This window comes from Macrobrachium nipponense, chromosome 8, assembly GCF_015104395.2.
Source record: "Macrobrachium nipponense isolate FS-2020 chromosome 8, ASM1510439v2, whole genome shotgun sequence".
NCBI classification, from domain to species: domain Eukaryota; kingdom Metazoa; phylum Arthropoda; class Malacostraca; order Decapoda; family Palaemonidae; genus Macrobrachium; species Macrobrachium nipponense.
This window is the reverse complement of record NC_087203.1, coordinates 85401907-85422495: the sequence shown is the minus strand read 5'-3', so window position 1 is coordinate 85422495 and position 20589 is coordinate 85401907. Positions and strand designations below refer to the sequence as shown.

The window sequence follows — 20589 nt, the reverse complement described above, 5'->3', positions numbered from 1 at the left end:
AAAAAGCCCTTAAATGAAGTTAAGAGTGTGACAAATTATATTATGATTGGGACAAACATCACAATTCTAGCAAACTTAATGGTTATTTAACAGATTATGTTATAAATAAGGACATTTGATAAACTGTACACACAGCACTCCCTAATTCAACAAGAGATGATTCTCAGCTAGATTAAAAGCATATTCAACTGTCTTACCTACTCTAAGTTCCACATATGTCTCAAAACTACATTACTTTGCAACTTTTCATGTATTTCAACATACTTTAGGATATAAGATATTGAAGTATCACCATCATTAATGTTAAATTACAGTCAAATCTCAGTTTTCGTATGCCTCTCTTTTTACGTGTTTCAGTTTTCGTTGACTTTTTCTATGAAATTTTGTCTCAGTTATTGTACATTTCCTAGGTTTTCATACACTCAGAAATGCTCCATCTGGGCCCATTGAGCACCCAAACAAAGGATCCCATCTCCTTTCGTGACCCATTCTGTTTTTATTTTTGTTGTTTTTTTGTGCTTTTTGTGCATTTTTATTAGAGTGCAACTGCTAAATAAGCCATCATGGGGCCAAAGAAAGTTCCCTTCTGTAAAAAAAAGGCGAGAAACACTATAGAATTTAAAAAAGAACTCGTAGCAAAGTATTGGAGAAAGCTGCATGCCGATCTTAGTGAGAAAATGCCAACAACAAGCTCTGGTGTTAGTGAATTTAAGGCCAGCAGAGGCTGGTTTGAAAAATTCAGAAAATGAATGGGCATACATAATGTGACTACTTCAGGGATTAAGGACATGTTTGGAAAGTAGAATGATGTAAAAAATTTTGTGGAAAATTATCACCTCAACAAAGAAGTAGTAATCTGTCTCCAACATGTTTAGCGACAATGCTGTGTTTAACTTTTGGGAAATTTTAAAGAAATGCCAGAAACAAATGTCTCTGGACAGTTTTGTTGTGTGACAGGGGTCCACTAGCTCTCAAGCAGGTCCTAGTGCCAGTAAAAAATGAAGTGAGGAAATAACCTCAGATAGTGCCAGTAAAAAACAGATTAGTAACCCCACATAGGTCCTTGATACCTGAAGTCCTTCTGGAGGGATATTCCCCTTCCAAACAATAACCGCTCCTCCTCCCTCTCCCCTCCTCTTTGTCTTCCATACACTAACAAGTGTTTTCCATAGAGGTAAGAGTGATGTTAAATGTTCATTTATTCATTTCATTAGTCATTTATATTTATTTCTCATTGTTTTCTGTATGTAAAACTATGTTTATTCCCTGTACAATATATTTTTTGCTAATATTTTGGGGGGGTCTGGTATGCATTAATTATATTTACATTATTCCTTATGGGAATTTTTGTTTCAGTTTTTGTGCATTTTGGATTTTGTGGGAGGTTCTGGAACAATTTATGTATGAAAACAGAGGGTCCACTGTATCACTCTTATCATAGTGTTCAACTGTCATTACTGAGCTGTTTAGTCAGAATACTGTAGTAATCATATGGAGTCTGGAATATTTTAATTACTCTACTCATTAGTGCACATGTGCACTGTTGTTCAGAAAATGATCAATACAGTAGTACCTCAGACTTCGAACTTAATTCGTTCCAGAAGGTTGTTCAAAATACGATTTGTTGGACTTGTGAAAAGTTATTTGATCTAACTTTCCTTATCTGCATTCTTTACTTATTACTTGTTTGCAAAATCTTCAAGTTTGTTGAATCATCATTTTAAATTCTGTCATTTGCCAACAGTAAGTTGATGTGCTGTATTAATAACCTTCTTGCACTTAAAAACCCAAGTGTAAAAAAAGCATCAATAATCATACATGCCTCAGGGATTGTTATCACATCTACCAGATGCTGATAACTCTCGATCTCTTTCTCTAACAAACACGCACGCAAACACACAATCGGACACACCCACTACCAATTCCTATGATTATCCTTGCAAAATGTGAATAAAATTGATTTTGTTATCAACCTTTCCCATCTGGCCATGTCCCATCTTCACTAAACAGTTTGTAATTTTCTTTGTTAAAATTATATAGGTTTAAAAATATAGTGTGTGTGTGTTTAAGTGCATAGGAAATGTTTGTAAATGTGGGAAAGGTTAATAGTAATACTGTGATAAAGGTTTATAAGAGTTTGGGGAGGGTTTATAAAGCCTTAATATATATACATAGATAGTAAAAAATAAAATAAATATACAGTTGCTACTTTGCAGATTTTTGCCTATTGCTGGGGGTTCTAGAATCTAACCCCCCCCCCCCCCCCCCCACTAACCCCCAGCCCCCCACAGACTGAATGTGCACTTTTGGATTTAACAGCAACCACCACTTCATTCATTAATACTTTAAGAACTGATGAGCAGGCTACACAAACTATTTGTATCCATAAAATGATGTAATGCAAGAAAATAATTGGGAATTGTTTAAAAATTCATACCATTTGAAGCATCATTTGGCCCTGTCATGGGTGCATCAGTTGGAGGAGTAATGGTGACTTGTGTAATTGGGTTTGCATTTGTAGGTGTTACCACATCATCTGGAGGGGCATCTTCTCTGTTTGTCAGTTCCATGGAAACTGGAGTAGATCGGGATGATCCTCCCAGAACTTTGACATAAGTTGCTGGGAACCATCCAATTTGACGTTTTTTGCCCTTGGCCTGTAAAAGAAATGAGTTGTCAGACAACTAAAAATATAAAAATATGAATGAATGCACAGCTTGGCATCATGATATGTACCAGCAAGAGTTAGCCAGTTTTCTTCAAATAAAGTTTAACCGAAAAAAGTTTAACCAATCTAAAATTCTATATTCTCACAAAACTTACCCAAAAGGTTTCATTTCTGTACATAAATAATAAAATGAATGACCATATAACTCACTTTGTAATATCTTATACTGTTGCTGAAAATCAAATGTACATTACATTCAATGTGGACTGAAAGTTTGGTATTCACTTACAATATCATATTGCCGACATATCAATACCTACTACCCAGATGGATACTGGGTCAGAAGTGATGATTAGGCAATCATGATGTTGGGATAATACCACTTCTAGATGTTTAATTTGAACTGAGGATGGACATATGTTTAATCTTCTTTAACCCTCTTACGCCGATTGGACGTATTAAACGTCAACATAAATTGTCTCCCGGGTGCCGATTGGACGTATTAAACGTTGACATAAAAAAGTTTTTTAAAAATTCGTGGAAAAATATTTATAGGCCTACCAGCCAAAAACTTTTGAATCACGTGCCTTGGGGGATGCTGGGAGCTCACGGATCAAGGCGTTGTTTTGTTTACAATCAATACGCAGGCGCGCAAGCGCGAATTTCTTTCTGATCGCACTGAAAAGTATCAGTGACACATCTCAGAAATTATTTTGTCACTTTGACATAATTTTTGCACCATTTTAAATTAGCAGTTACATGGAGCATTATATATGAAAATGTGCACAATTTCATGTAGAATACAACAACAAAATACTCATAATTGTAGCTTTTATCAGTTTTGAAATATTTTCATATAAATAACAATAAGTGGCAAAATTTCAACCTTCGGTCAACTTTGACTCTACCAAAATGGTCGAAAAACCAAATTGTAAGCTAAAACTCTTATATTCTAGTAATATTCAATCATTTACCTTCATTTTGCAACAAATTGGACATCTCTATCACAATATTTCCATTTATGGTCAATTTATGGAAAAAACTTTTTCCTTACGTCCGTGCGGTAACTTTTCCGATAAATTTTTTCGTGCGATTGTTGTAATGTTTGCACCATTTTAAATTTGCCGTTACATATATTTTTATATATGGAAATGTGCGCAATTTCATGCCCAATACAACTAAAAACAACCCATGGTTGTAGCTTTTATCAGTTTTGAAATATTTTTATATAAATAACGATGTGCCAAAATTTCAATCGTCGGTCAACTTTGACTACGGAAATAGTCGAAACGCAATTGTAAGCTAAAACACTTATATTCTAGTAATATTCAATCATTTACCTTCATTTTGCAACAAATTGGAAGTCTCTAGCACAATATTTCCATTTATGGTGAATTTATGAAAACAAAAAAAATTTTCCTCTTCCGAAAAAAATCAGAAATTTTTTTGTGCGATTGTCGTAATGTTTACACCATTTTAAATTAGCCGCTACATAAAGTCTTATATATGAAAATGTGCGCAATTTTATGTAGAATACAACAAAAAATAATTGAAGGTTGTAGCTTTTCTCATTTTTGAAATATTTGCATATAAATCATGATAAATAGAAAAAAACTATGTTCGGTCAAATTTAACTATGTATACCGAAATACTAAAAAAACGCAATTGTAAGTTAAAACTCTTACAGTCTAGTAATATTCAGTCATTTATCTTATTTTGAAACAAATTCGAAGTCTCTAGCACAATATTTAGATTTATGGTGAATTTAAAAAAAAACTTTCCATCCCTCCACGCGCGGATTCTCTGCCGCAAATCTCCGAAATGCGTATGTCGCATTATCGTTATATTTGCTCCGTTTCATATTAGGCGTTTCATAGAGTTTTATATATGAAAATGTGTGCAACTTCATGTAAAATACAACAAAAAATAATTGAAGGTTGTAGCTTTTCTATTTTTCAAAATATTTGCATATAAAAAAAATATATAAAAAAAAACTCGACATTCGGTCACCTTTAACTCGTCCGAAATGGTAAAAAACTGCAATTGTAAGCTAAAACTCTTACAGTATAGTAATATTCAATCATTTATCTTCATTTTGAAACAAAGTGGAAGTCTCTAGAACAATATTTAGATTTATCGTGAATTTAAAAAAAAAACATTTTTTTACGTCCACGCATTACAAATTCATGCATCATTTTGAGATAATATTTTATCTGTGTTGCTTTGATCGTTTTACAATGTGTTATATACCAAAATGATTGTAATTTATTGTACAATACAACGAAAATAAAATTAACTTGTTAGCTTTAACCGTTTTGCTCACAGCGCGATTTGAATACAATTATATATGAAATTTTGTTTTCGTGCTATCATATATCGCATAATTTATATATGATGATGATATTTTTTTCATTTCATTTCTGATGGTTGCACACTAAACTTCAGGCAATGACAAAAAAAAGGAGCCAAAAATGAACTCTTAATCTTGAAAACTAAGCGTGCTGTGATTTTTTGAAAAAAATATTTTTCCCGCTTCGGCGCTCACTCCGAGACTGCCTCGGCATACGGGAGACGATTTTTATTATACCCCTTCGGCGTAAGAGGGTTAAGTTGTTTCTTTTTAAACCATTGATCATAAACAGCCTCAATTCTGTACAATGGCTCCCCAGGTGCTATGATGTTAAATACTGAATAATAAAAACCCTACTATGGATGCTCCAACCTCCCTCCATAATTATCATACATGTCAATTCTTCATTGAGACATAATTTAGTTCAGGTGTATTTCAAGTTGCTAAACCAGGATTAAAGCTATTTTAGAGATTGCATTAAGCCATTCATATACTATTCTTCTTCATAGTAATTATCGTTTGCAACAAATCAAATTTCTGAACTTTTTAATAATTGTTTTGTGCTCTGGGCATGTGGCATTACTTGTCAATGATTGTTACTGTGCATTCTGTTTCCCCTGGTTTCCATAACTAATTTCCATTATCCCTTTGAATTCTGGGACTGCTTATTTGAATTTCCTTACAGAACATGTATTTTTAGTTACTAACCGCATTTAATGGGGTAATCTCCAGTAAAAATTTTCAAAAATTATATTTTGTGATATTGTGGATTTTCTAAGATCCCATTAAATGTGACAGGTTACTTATTCCCCATCTCACCACATTTTCTGCAGTGATTCAATTTATGTTTATTGTCATGCTGTAGATTCTCTTTTTATCCTGTCATTAGTGTTTACTGGTGTTTAAGATTTTTTACTTACACTGTTAACTGTAACATTCTCCTTAAAATTTGTTGCTGATCAACATAAAATTTCATAAACTGATGTAACTTTTTTACACCAGTTTTTACTTTTTCAGGAAAAGACCATGCCTCACAAGCCACCAAATACTATGGTATGTATACAGGCGGTCCCCAGGTTACGACGGGTCCGGCTTACGACGTTCCGAGGTTACGACGCTTTTTCTTAAATATTCATTGAAAAATCCGCCCTGGGTTACGACGCTTGTTCCGAGGTTACGACGCTGCCGCTTCCGATGCTCCGAGTTAACGACGCTTTTAAAAAACGCATACTATGATAAGAATCCTTTATAGGTTAGCACAGTTTCTCTCTCTCTCTCTCTCTCTCTCTCTCTCTCTCTCTCTCTCTCTCTCTTTGTATTTTCCGATGAAAATAATCACTAATTAGTGTATTTTGATGTTTATTTTCATGACTAAATACATTTTTATAATACAAAAATGATTTACTAATTTTCAAATATCAATTTTGATTAATGCTGTATTAGTAAGTTTAATAAGTTAAAATGATATCACATAATAAAAACAATAATTCTCTCTCTCTCTCTCTCTCTCTCTCCTCTCTCTTCTCTCTCTCTCTCTCTCTCTCTATCTCTCTCCCCCCCCCCCCCCCCCCCTCTCTCTCTCTCTCTACTACAAAGATGTATGTTTTTTTGTATGATAAATAAATGATTTACTATTTTCAAATATTAATATTAATATATACATCAATAATATCAATTCATTAAAGAAAATACCATAGTGAATTAGTAAGATTTTAGCTTATATTTAAAAAATTATGGAAGAATGAAGGAAATCCCAGTCTTCTTTCAGTAACCTTTTCTCGAGATCCAGGTACTAAAACTGTCAGATATATCAAGTTCTGTGGCAGCCAGGAGGGGGAAGAGCTGCAGTGTTGCAATCAAGTGTTCATGAAATTTTCCCCCCCTCTCTCTCTCTTTCTCTCTCATTTACTGAGACTCGAGATTTTTTATGTACTTGTACTATTTGTTTTTAATACTTTCAAATAATAATAATAATAATAATAATAATAATAATAATAATAATAATAATAATAATAATAATAACTGTAATTACAAAATTCATATGTGATAGTATTTTAAAGAAATACAATACGTACTAATCTATCCATGTCACCTTTAATTAAGGTTAACTCTCTCTCTCTCTCTCTCTCTCTCTCTCTCTCTCTCTCTCTCTCTCTCTCTCTCTCTCTCTCTCTCTCTCTCTCTCTTTTGCCACACAAGATAATAATGTGTCATAGTGGTAACTCCCTCCCTCTCTCATTAAAGAGATGAAAATGACCTTTTCATATCACTTGTAAGGATAATTCCTCTTTCTTACTGAGATGAGAGAATTTTTATGGTAGATGCACATGTTTATTATATTTTCAAATAATAATAATAATAATAATAGAAGTAGTAATAATACGATAACTAATTTCATAAGAAATTCTTCCCTTCATCTTTTTCTGTATCAATTTCCCTACCTCATAACTCCAGTGACACTCGGAGCTTAACAATGCCATACAATGGTCAATGAATTTAATGGTTTTATGTAATCTCTCTCTCTCTCTCTCTCTCTCTCTCTCTCTCTCTTGTATTTTAATGAAAATATACAGTAATTTGTGAATACACAGTGTTGCACATGAAAAAAGTAAATTAGTGATAATTTTAGAGATATGGCCCTAAGAAAAATTGCAAATTAGTGAAACTTTCTCTGTGGACATGTTTTCAAGAACGTCGTTCCGGCTTACGACGATTTTCGGGTTACGACGCGTCTTAAGAACGGAACCCCCGTCGCAAATAAAAGGGCCAAAAAATATTAGAAAAGACATATATAATCCCAAAAAGTTACTGCATCTTTGATTTAAATAAATTTATGTAAATATTATACAACAAATATGCTCAGAATTTGTTACTAATTTTAGGTCTTATCTGTTTAGGTATTGTGTGATCTGTAATTATAATTTCACAAAATTGACGTGTTTTTTTCTTAAACTGACCACCCTCAAAGTTTCCTCGGCCTTGGGTGCTGCATATTGATTTTTTACCCTGGTTCCTAAGGGTTAAAAGAAAGAAGCACACAAGCACTGATAATTCCCAAACACGGGTCACATATACAAATTAATGAAAAAATTGTCATGATGAAATTACATACCACTATATTCATAAGGATGGTAAACTAACCTGCAGTTCTCCTTCCCACCAGCCAGAAGCAGTTTTCTTTCTAATCATAACTAGTTGTCCTCGCTGTAAACTAAGCTGGTTGCTGCTTGTGGCATCATATGGAGCAATCACAGTAGCAATTTCAGGTTTCTTGCCTTTTCCACTCTGTAAAAGCAATAAAAGACTACTACATTCTGAAATCCAATAATTTGAAATAATTTCTACACTATTTTACTTGTTCATATTGGTCATGTAATGAATAATACTCATTATGTATATGACTTATGATCATAGTTAAATTCAGTTCTCTACCTATCAATAAGTTTACAAATTGAAACAGAAATTACATGTACAAGAGAAAGGGAACCTCAATAGACATTATATTCAGAAATATTTTCAAATACATACTCAACTTTTACCCCATTTTTCTAAATTCTAAAAGATCAAGGTAAAAAAAAAAAAAGTTTGCATAAGATTTTATAGATTTGATGTTATATTTTCATACTACTATATCAAACAAATTACAGGCAGTCCCCGGCTTACAATGGGTTTGGCTTACGACGTTCCGAGGTTACAACGCTTTTCAATTATATTTATCAGAAATTATTTCCAGGTCTACGACGCATGTTCCTGGGTTACGGAGCTTACAATGCTGATCTGGCAGAAAAAATTAAATATGACACCAAAAATGCAAAATAATCAATATTTGAAGGTTTTTTTTTATGAAAAATGCAATAAGAATGCAGTTTACATAGTTTTTATTGCACCTAAAGCATTAAAATTAAGGTTTTCTTAGGATTTTTTATGATGTTCCGGCTTACGACGATTGTCGCCATAGGTATAACACGTCTCAAGAATGGAACTCCCGTCGTAACCCGGGGACTGCCTGTATATATCAAACATTCAAAATAAAAGAACTGTGCATTAGAAAAGTAACAACATCTCAGTGCAATACATAATACAGAACTGGATTTGTTTCTTCAGTAGGTAAGCTAAAATATTAAAGAAAAATCCTTCTAATGAACTATACCCTAAATCTCAACAGATAGTTACCGGTATTACACCGCTTTGTAACAAGGATGAATAGTTACAAAGAATACAGTCAACTCCCAACTTAGAGCATAAAATATATGAGAATAACAAAAGCCAGGAGTTCCAAACCACAATTTACATACAGTCGACGCCCTGTATTCATGTTCTCGAGATTCACGGACTCACCCATTCACGGATTTCTCTTTGGACCACATCTACCCATTATTTGCAGGACATTCACAGCATTTCACATTAGGAAATATTCACAAATTACTCTATTTTCATAAAATTTGTGTGACTAAATGCACTTTTTGTGATAAAACTATTAATATGTACTATTCAGTTATACCTTTTAAGAGGGTTTCTATTTGCGGATTATAGCTATTCACGGGGTGTGTGTGCATGTCTAGGATGCATCCCCTGCGAATATCAGGGTTTTCTGTATAGTGGAACCCTGTATTCATGGGGGCTGCGTATCAAACCCCCAGGAATAGCTAGAATCTGTAAATGCTTAAAACTGCCTATTTTGCTCATTCAAACTCCAGAAAAAACCACTAAAAATGCTTATAGTACCTGTTTTTTCTAATAGTTTTATCACAAAAAGTGCAACTGATCATGAAATTGATACGAAAATTCAGTAATATGTAGATATTTCACATAGAAAAATATTGAGAATACACAAATTTCCTGTGAATAATGGGTATATAAGGTCCATAGAGAAATCTGCAAATGCTTGAGTCCAGGAAGAGTGGGGGTCGACTGTTTTTGCTGCATGTTAATAGATAAAAGAATTAAGTTTACAAACATTAATATTACCACTTTACAATATGCATTATTTAATGATGACTTGCAATAAAGCTGGTACTAACTGACTCCGTACCTAAGTCATACTATAGCTACATTCACTGTTGATTGTGCTTGCTTAACTTCACTATTCCACAATTAAGACAACTGAATAAAAGATTACTTATGTTAACCATTACAGATTTTTGCTATCTGCATAATCAGGATTATGATGGAAGTGTTTGTACTGAATGTGCAGATTTTTGTAATGTTAATATACAGTAATTATTTTAAAAAAAATGTTATACAAACTAATCATGTAGAATTTACATTATCCCATAAATACACTCCGAGGTGACATATAGTATGTACTATTTACAAGAGGATATGTGTAGACTATGTGCATCTATAAGCATATCCTTAACAACGTACGTATAGGCACTTTGAATATAAGTGAATCTAATCAGGTCTGTAAATAAGTGTATAGTCCTGTACCATAATCAAGCAGTTTAACCAAATGACTGAGCTAATTCATTAACCAATCACATGTATCATGGGCAGGTTTTATAAAATGGGGAGATATAGTATAATTGCTTGCAAGAAAATTGCTGAAACTGACCTCCCAAAGTCTATTTATAATACAAAGGCAATTGATAGTTTACAAATCAATATTAAAATAATTTCCTAGACAGAAATCAAAGATATAAAGCCATTAAAAAAACATTTAAAGTTGCATTGCACACAACATATATTCTAAAAAAATGTCTGAAACCTTGAACCTCATGAAAAAAAATTGAAAACATTTATTATGTATTCTTGAGGCCATGACATAAGTGTTTTTTGTAAACAACTTTTAAACCAACTTATGGATTTCCATGCTACTAAAACACTGAGTATTTCGTCCTAATTTTTGGAAGTACTGTGCATTGTCATATGTGCTTCATTAACTTTTTTACTTATGAAGATGAGGTTAAATCTATGCTTAACCACCCAACCATCTGCAAAAGTGGTGACATGTATGACTGATGTTGGTATAGCGTATCCTTTACGATACCTTTTCAAAATGGTTATTTGACTTACGGTTAAATGTCCTTTTACTTATTCTCAGCCATATGAAATTTTTTTAGAGCAAAATAATATATTGTAAGATGATTTCTAAATTTAAAAAAATAATTAGGTAAGGGGGATGGCTCTGCGTCACACACACGTCATAAAGCACCGATTCGAAACAGTCTAAGGGAAGGCAAGAAGTTGGTCTTTTTTCTAAGAGTAAACAGCTTAATTAAGCACATCTGTCAATTCTGAGTAGTACTACTATAAATTAAGATAATGTTAGAAACACTAAGTGTTTTAGTAGCATGGAAATGCACATGTAGGTTTAAAAGTTGCTTACGAAAAACACTATTTCATGGCCTCTGGAATGCATAGTAGTCTGGAATATATGAGGAATTCGAGGATCCAGAATAATACACAAAAGCAAACTAAATGAAGATTATCGATTGCAAATGTCAGGTTACAAAATTATTTTTGCACATACGCAACAAGAGAACTTGTACTGTGCTCAGATAATTACCTTTATTATAGTTTTGTGCTCAGTTGATTATCACATACATAGAACTTGTACTGTGCTCAGTTGATTACCTTTATTATAGTTTTAAAGGTGGGTTTGCCAAACTAAACATCAATGCTGAATATGTGCTTCAGACTTTAATGATAAAGGCAGCTGATCTGAATAGCAATCACAAACTCTCAACAAAAAATGTACCCAATCCAATGACTAGAGCAACACGGAAACACTTACATTTTTAGAATAAAATGGGTGTTCAGTTTTAAGACAGCCCCTAATTACTGTACAGTATTTTAGCAAAATTTCAGGCAATGCAATTATGACAACTAACCATTAATCTTCAATCTACTTGTGACAAACATATATCCACATACTGCAATCAATAAATATCTGCAATAATTATGCAGACTCTGAAAATACCTGAACAACTCTTACAAAGTATGTAATCGTAATACAGTGCTGAAACAAATGACAAAATGAAAGTCAATCACCAATGTTGATTATGACCTGAAAAATTATACTACACACAATACAAAAATTAAATGAATCCTAGCTCTGGCATATTAGGCTATAAGCTATCATATGGCTGTCTTATTAATATCATGAGAAATATGAAGTCAAACTATCCAAAACCTGAAAAACTGAAAGCCTCAATACAGTGGAACCTCTACATACGAAAGTCCCTACTTACGAAAAAATCCAATTTACGAAAGCAAAGACAAAGATTTTTTTTGCTTCTGTGTACGAAAATAATTCAGGTTGCGAAAGGGTAAAGTCCGAGATTTGTCCGGGCCACCGAGAACAATTTTAAAACTCGGGCGACGCCAAATGAGTAGACTCACCACCATCCTCCCATCTCCCACTGACCTAAAATCCTGCTCTCCTATTGGTCAGCATCTGTCTCATCATCCCTCTACGTAAAGATGTCCTTCAATCACTTCGTCGCATCAGCGTTATCGTACGTATGTGGAATTCGTTCGTTCACATAGATTTCGTTTGCTAATGTAAATTTGTGTTAGTGATTTCGCTTTCTTCGTAGTAAGTTACCTTATCGTGCTGTGTGTGAACTTAATTAACTTACGTTATTAGCCATGGGTCCCAAGAATGTTGCTGAAGTTCACGGAAAGAAGAAGGATGCTTTCTATGGAGACAAAGATGGAGATCATTAAAAAGTATGAAGCTGGCATGCGGATGAGTGTGATCGCTAAGGAATATGGCTGAAATCCGTCGACGATAGGCACCATCCTTAAGCAGAAGGAAGCCATCAAAGCAGCTACACCTTCCAAGGGTGTGACTATTTTGTCCAACAAGAGGAGCCACGTGCATGATCAGATGGAGAGGCTGCTTCTTGTATGGATTAAAGACAAAGAAATTGCTGGCAATACGATAACTGAGAGGGCAATCTGCCACATGGCCTGCGCTATTTTCGGTGATCTGATTGCCCAGGCTGAAGACGACGGAGGAGAAGGGACATCGACGGCAACCCCAGACTTCAAGGCTTCTCGGGGGTAGTCTGATAAATTCCGTAAACGGACTGGCATCCATTCGGTGGTGCGGCAGAGGAGGCTGCCAGCTCGGACACGAAAGTGGCCGAAGTCTTTATTAAGATGTTCGACGAGATGATGATTAAGGAAGGCTACAGTTCTCAGCAAGTCTTGAACTGTAACAAGACTTGCCTTTTTTGGAAAAAAAATGCCTCGGACGTACATCACGCAGGAAGAGAAGAAGCTACCAGGGCATAAGCCTATGAAAAACAGGTTTACACTTACACATTGTTCAAGCCTTCAAGGCCCAAAAGTGCTAAAGGAGAAGCTTTCGGTGATGAGGAGGGCTAATGCGAAAGCCTGGGTAAAGAGACTCTTGTTCACTGAGTGGTTTAAATCTGTGTTTCGGCCCGACAGTGAAGCGCCTCCCACTGAAATGTCTGCTGTTGTTGGACAATTCCCCTGCTCACCCTCCTGGCCTCGAGGAAGATATCCTAGAGGAGTATTCTTTTATCAAGGTTCTTTATCTTCTGCCTAACACCACCCCTCTCCTCCAGCCCACGGACGCAAGTGATATCGAACTTCAAGAAGCTGTATACCAAACATCTTTTCAAGAAATGTTTCGACATCACCGATACCACAAACCTCACCTTGTGTGAATTTTGGAAGGAGCATTTCGATATCGTAATATGCATCCGACTCATCAATCAAGGTTGGCAGGAGGTTTCGGGGTGAACCTTGAATTCTTCGTGGAAGAAACTCTGGCCTGATGCTGTATCCGCCAAAGACTTCGAGGGATTCAATGTGGGCGAAGCTGATGCAGATTCAGAAACAGTTGACGATCCTGAAACTGTTTCGCAACCAGATCTTGCGAGATCATTGCACTCGGCAAGTCTGTGGGGCTGGTCATTGACAAGGACGACATCAATGATCTCGATGAGCACCGAGAGGAGCTTACAACGGATGACCTGAAGGAGTTGGAGGCCATGCAACATAACGTCGCTCAAGAAGAGTTCTCTAGCAGCGGCGAGGAGGAGGAGGAGGAGGAGGACCCAATGACAACGACAGAAATTAAGGATGCTCTAGCTGCTTTTCATAAAGTGCAATCATTTGCAGAAAAGAGACACCCCGAAAAGGCTTACACAGGTCGTACGGTTGCGCAGTTCGATGATGTTTGCCTGAGTTGTTTCAGGAACATTTTGAAAAGCAGGCAAAAGCAATCTTCCTTGGATAGTTATTTTTTAAAGAGGCCTTTAGTAGAAAGCAAACAGGAAGGTCCAAGTGATACGAAAAAACAGAAAAATATAGTGTAAAAAAAACAAATTTTTTTTTTACTCAGAAAAAGGCAAAAAAAAAATATATATATATATTTAATTTTAAGTATTTTTGTAAAGTTAAGTGTTAATATTTTCTGTCATTTGTTAGCGTTTCGTAAAGTTTAGTGTTAATGTTTTCTGCCTTTTTTTATGTTTAGTAAAGTTAAGTGTTCATGATTTCTGTCATTTGTCCTCCTCTGTTGCCACTTTCGGACATAGCCTCACTCAAAAGGTAAGGTTCCACATTTTACTACATATGTAGGTACAGTATTTCTTGTACCCTGTACACTAAATACACTTTATTTACAGGTACACTAAAGGTTAGGTTAGGTATTGAATGGTCCAAATTGTTACATTTCATTGTTTACTGGTCAATTTAGCTTTATTATAAAATTTACTGTGGTGTTTTTGTAGGGCTTGGAACAAATTAGGCCATTTACATGTAAAACGTAGTTCGAGATACGAAAAAATCAGGTTACAAAGGCCGCTTCAGATTGGATTAATTTTGTATCCTGAGGCACTACTGTATATTAAAAGTTTTTCATATAATGCGCTACAGAAAATTGAAGATTTTAAGCAGATGATAAATACATTCATAGGTACAGTAAAATTACGTTGAACAAATCAACAAAATACACCCCTACATCACAAGAAAATTAAGTTCTGCAAGAGTTCTACTATACTAAGTACACAGTACTTCTATACTAATACCAAAGATAAATTTGCCAAATAACCATACAATAAATGGATTTTGACTTAGGAAAAATCTATTTCTAGGCTCAGCTGTGTCACTCTGTGAAATGTGTCTTCTTTAGCACTATTTCTAGTAAAATATTGCTATAATACCAGAGAACTGCTAAATTGGACATGTCAATACAGTGGTACCTCGAGATATGAAAGGCTCAACTTACGAAAAACTCGAGATACGAAAGCCGACACGAAAATTTTTTACTGCTCTGCATACGAAAAGTTTTCAAGATATGAAAGGTTTCTGAAAGTCCGAGATTCGCCCGATAACAATTTTGAAACTCACGCTGTGTGCCACCATCTTAGTTCTAGTACACTCGCCACCATCCTCCTGCTCTCCCATTGGTTCCTGATGCTAGCCAAGCCATGAGATCCTTCTCTCCTATTGGACAGCATCCCTCCCATCATGCATCTTACGTTGTGGCGTGCCTTCGCTCGGCCACTTCGCACCCGAAGCTTTATCATACGCATGTGGCATTCGTTCGGTCCAACGATTTCTTTTAGTATCGTAAATTCGTTAGTGATTTCGTTGTGCTACTTTATCGTGTTGTGAGAACCTAATTAGTACACGTACTACATACGTAACTTAATTACGTACAGTACATATACATAGTCATGGGTCCCAAGAAAGTTGCTTTAGTTCACAGAAAGAAGAGAATGCTTTCTATGGAGACAAAGATGGAGATAGTAATAAAAAAGTATGAAGCTGGCTTGCGGTTGAGTGTGATCGCTAAGGAATACGGCCGAAATCCGTCGACAATAGGCACCATACTTAAGCAGAAGGAAGCCATCAAAGCAGCTACACCTTCCATGGGCCTGACTATTTTGTCCAACATGAGGAGCCATGTGCATAATGAAATGGAAAGGCTGCTTCTTGTATGGATCGAGGACAAAGAAATCGACGGCGATACGATAACCAAGACGGCAATCTGCCAGAAGGCCAGCGCTATTTTCGGCGATTTGATTGCCCAAGCCGAAGACGACGGCGGAGAGGGGACATCAACGGCAACCCCAGAGTTCAAGGCTTCTCATGGGTGGTTCGAAAAATTTCGTAAACGGACTGGCATCCATTCAGTGGTCAAGAAATTGAAATTACCTAAAGCATAAAAAAGTAAAAAGAAATGTAAAAATAAAAAAAGACAAAATAAATTCTATTTTAAGTTTTTTGTAAAGTTAAGTGTTACAGTTTTGTTAATGTGTTTTGTAAAGTTTAGTTTGTTTTTCTGACATTTTTTTATATTTCATAAAGTTAAGTGTACGTACTATCTGCCGTTTGTCCTCCTCCTCCTCTGCCGCCACTTTCGGAGATAGCCTCACTCGAAAGGTAAGCTTCCACATTTTACGTTACAGTAATAATATTTCTTGTACACTAATATACACTTTATTTACAGGTTTTGCATTTTTATTATTAAGTTACGTATTGAATGGTCCAAATTGTTGTAGTATTTCATTGTTTATAGGTCAATTTACCTTTATTATGAAATTTACTGGGGTGTTTTTGGAGGGCTTGGAACAGATTAGCCATTTTACATGTAAAATGTGGTCCAAGATACGAAAACCTCATGATATGAAAGGCGCCTCGGAACGGATTAATTTCGTACCTCGAGGTACTACTGTACAATACACTGGTGAGGAAATAAGAACTCCTTTCTGTATAAGATCATGCCTCAACAAAAATTTTTTTCAATGTAAATCTAATATACTTTCTAAATCATATAAATTAAAAATCACTTAGGTTCTTATCAAAATACATTTCTGGGCTCAGCCTGTGTCGCTCCGTGAAATGGTTCCTTTAGCACTTATTTCTAAGGTATAAATATTGCTATGAATACCAGAGAAAAAAGCTAATATGGAAATGCCAGAGTATTCTGGCTCGCTCACCTTTATTTAAGGTGTCGGTATGGTTTCTGGGGCGAGTGAAACCACTACCAGAGGTCCTTTGCCATTTAGACTCATCCTTCAATATCCCTCATCTACAGAGGAGCCGATCTAAGGCCCACTACCCGCTACCGTTACGGCTAGCACCTCTAACGTCATTCTTTTGATAGCATGACCCACGCTGCACGCGTTTTTCTTTGCTGTATTGTGTTTTTCCCTGGAATTTATCTTACCATCATCATGGAACGTCAAGCTATTGCTGCATCCAAGTTAAGTACTGCTATTAATGGCTGACTATTTAGGAGCTGCTCTTGGCATGTTTAACCAAATTATTTAGGTTTTTATAAGACGGCGTCCCATGCGGCGCCGTCCCCGCGTCGCCATACTCGGCTCGCTCCCTCGTGTTAGTTTGTTTCGTGTCCCAATCGGTCCCCCATACCTTTTGGGCTCGATACTTTGTTTAGCAGTACCTTCCTATGATTATCAGTGATGCAATTTATTGACGTTTTTGTTATTTTAATCCACAAGGGGGATATTGTCCGAGCATGCGCTCTCGGTACGTTGCCTACATTGTTGCCTTTCAGCCCAGATGTTCATGCATGCATGTATCTTTTAGTTGTTAGGTTACTTCTTCGTTAGGCGCCCTTGTACAAGGGACCCTGGTCCTTCTCCCTTTTGTCCTCGAGCCACCCTGGCCGCCTGGCCCGCGTTTTTTTGTCACGGCATATAGGCTAGCTGCTCGGAGTTGCCAGGCTCGCCCATCCTTCTCGATTGGCTCTGCCCAGCTTCTCCAGGACATTGCTCTTTCTCTCTCATCTCACTTTTCTTCCTTTCCCCCCTGTGTTAGGATAGGATGTTTATTTTATGTTACATGTTCATTGAGACGGCTTCAGTAGGCCTATGTGGCGCCCAGCTTCCGACCCTTCAAGTCCCTCTTCCCCCCACCTTGGGGGAGGGACACTCACTCACGCTGTCTCAGGCAGCCGATCCGAGCAAACCCTCCCCCTCCCCCCTCAAGGGGGATAGGGGAGGTGGCTGGAGGGCTCTCAGCAAGCTGGCCCGCTACCCTGCCGTTCTCCCCAGAGGAGTAGGGGGGAGCCCTGCTCGGCCGAGCCTCGGTTGGCCACCAGGCTCGGTGGAGCTCGGTTCTCCTCGGCTCTCGGGTCGCATTTCCCTATCATTAGTCACCATCTCCTCCCCGCTCCGGTGGATGCAGGACCCCGGGGTAGCCAGGCCCGCTTTGGTATGGTTGATTATTGTGGAGGCTCCAGCCTCCCTTAAAGGGTACGCTATGTTGTATGCATGTTCTTTTACATATAATAACATCCATTGCCTTTAGTTTAAGTTTTGTTGGCGGAGTCCTCCAACCCCGCCAGGGATCATCTCCCACCTTGTTCTAGTTTTAAGTTACCCTACGGTGGAGTTGTCAAACTCTGCTGTGTAACTTCCTTACCTGGTCTCCCCCTGCTCCACACCAGGTGCTTGTCGGACTACTCCTTGCTTCGGCGTATGGAATAGGTGGTTATCCTGATTCAGTGATTAAATAGATTTCCGGCATCGCCGGAAACACACTGTTTCAAGCTCTGTCCTACCGATCCTACCGGATGCCTCGCCACAGTACACGGCTAAAGAGCAGGTCGAGACTGGACCATGTTACTTATTAACACTGGAGTACTCCGGCGTCATGGCATATCAAAACCACGGACCTAGTCCGGAAGGTTAGTGGTGATACTCATGTATCATTTCACTTACAGGTCACCCATTGTATGGAGGCTGGCTGCAACGCTGTCCTCCAAGACCCCTGTGGGCACGAGGTCGGCCGGACCCACTCCACCTGCGTGATCCGCCTTAACGAGTCCGTGGTATGGCACCACGAGAATTGCCTCATTTGCTACAAGCTCGTAGACCAAGTCTCCTCTGAGGTAGGTGGCGTTCCGGAGTTCACACAGTAATGCAATGAGGACCAATGAAATTTATGTCAATTTGATATGACCTTTAGAATAAGTTACGGTTTAACCTAGGTTAGTCTTAAGTATTAACGTTAACCCTCTTTTTCAGGGCATCCAAGCGGTCTGGGAGACGGCCTTAGCCACCCTGAAGGCCAGGGTTGGTGGGTTTGGCCGTAACGTTGCCAAGGGCCAACCTTATATTTTATCTAAGGAGATGGCCACTCTCATCTTCCCCGGCGGGAAGAGCACGTCATCCGTGGACCCCGAAGTGGCAGCTCTCCTGATCTCTTCCATTCAAGAGGCGGTCGCTCAGCCCCCGGAAGAGGTGTCCACGCAAGAAGTCACGCAGGAAGTAGCTGCTCTGGACTTGGACCTCGAGCCCATGGCTATTGAAGGCATGGGTAACAGTAAGAGTGTTTGTGAGGCAGGTACTGTAGGGGCTCAAGGGCTTTACTTGAGCCCATCTAGAGCTTCTTCCCCTTCGACTTCAACCTCTTTCCAGGGATTCACCGGGGGACTTCAAACGGTCAGGCCGAAGTCCACCTTGGCGATCCCTAAAGTCAAAGGCAAGCGGGACTTTAAATCACTTCAGAAGTCCCTGTCTAAGAAGTCAGGTACCAGCCATGTCCATAAGCTTCCGGCTCACCATCCCGGGGCTGACATGGCTAAACTGGCTTCTCATTCTAAAGTGTCGAGGACCAAGACTTCTAAGGAGAGGGCTCAGCTCTCCTCCTCCGACCCTGAGGCGTCCACCTCAAAAGGGGCCAGATCCAAGGTCCCTAAGGAGAAGGTAGAACCTTCCTCCTTTGACCCTGACGTTTTCTCTGCTAATATTTCAGCAAATATGATGCAGCAGATGGGCAGCATGGTCGGGAACTTGGTGCAATCCAAGTTCCAAGAAATGTTCGCCCAATTATCCTCCTCCTTAGAGGCATCAGTGCAGTCTATCCAAGCCATCTCGGATAGACTAGTTACCCAGGAGAACCTTATTGCGGGTCTCCGAGAGAACGCATTGACAGGACTTCCACAGTCTGGTCAAGCAGCTCAGAGCTTGCTAATGCCGGACTCGTCTACCCTTCCTCCCTTTACGCCAAACAACCCATGGAGGTTTGCTCCATATGCTCCTTTCGTGGATGGCATGCTTACGATTGAGGGCTGCGGAACTCAAAGGTTTGAGGACTTCAAGTTCTATCCGGAAGGATTACAGCCCCCTTTCATGGGTTATGTCCGCCTGACGGAAGCAGCTATGAGGAGGGAAGACAAGGTCCCGAAGGAAACAGTAATCCTTTCCCGGGACCAGGCCCAGCAGGCATAGTTACGTAACCTTGAGGAGTGGCAATGCACTAACACCAGGGTTACGGCATTCAAGAGCCCGTTTACAATCTTCACTGTAGACGAGGAAACGCCCATCCCGTTCACGTCTAAGGTGGCAGAGTTGACATTGCAGGCAGCAATGAAAGACGAACCTATGCCCCAGCTCTGGGAGACAGAACCGACTTCCCTCCTGCTCCCCGGAACTGATGATCACTGGGTAGACCTTCCAGCCACCTTTTCCGTAGGTAAACTGAAGCCGGACTGCGCCATCACGCTGTTCAGCGAGAGGTTACCCAGGCTATCTGAAGGCCTCATTCAAACTGAATATGACGCCAGGATGAGACTTTGCAGGTCCCTCAATTCTCGTTATGACGGAAGTAT

The 20589-nt window shown here is 38.1% G+C and overlaps 1 protein-coding gene across 15 annotated transcripts in view; it reads right to left on the bottom strand.

Moving 5' to 3' along the window:
• Positions 1-20589, bottom strand: part of LOC135222896 (intersectin-1-like) — a 553230-nt gene that overhangs the window by 217383 nt on the left and 315258 nt on the right. For all 15 annotated transcript variants that reach the window (XM_064261271.1, XM_064261270.1, XM_064261274.1 and 12 more), the window contains 2 exons: positions 8160-8303; positions 2438-2657 (listed from right to left, as the gene is read on the bottom strand). In XM_064261271.1, the coding sequence (XP_064117341.1) occupies positions 2438-2657; positions 8160-8303 (364 nt within the window). The remainder of the gene's footprint in view (positions 1-2437; positions 2658-8159; positions 8304-20589) is intronic.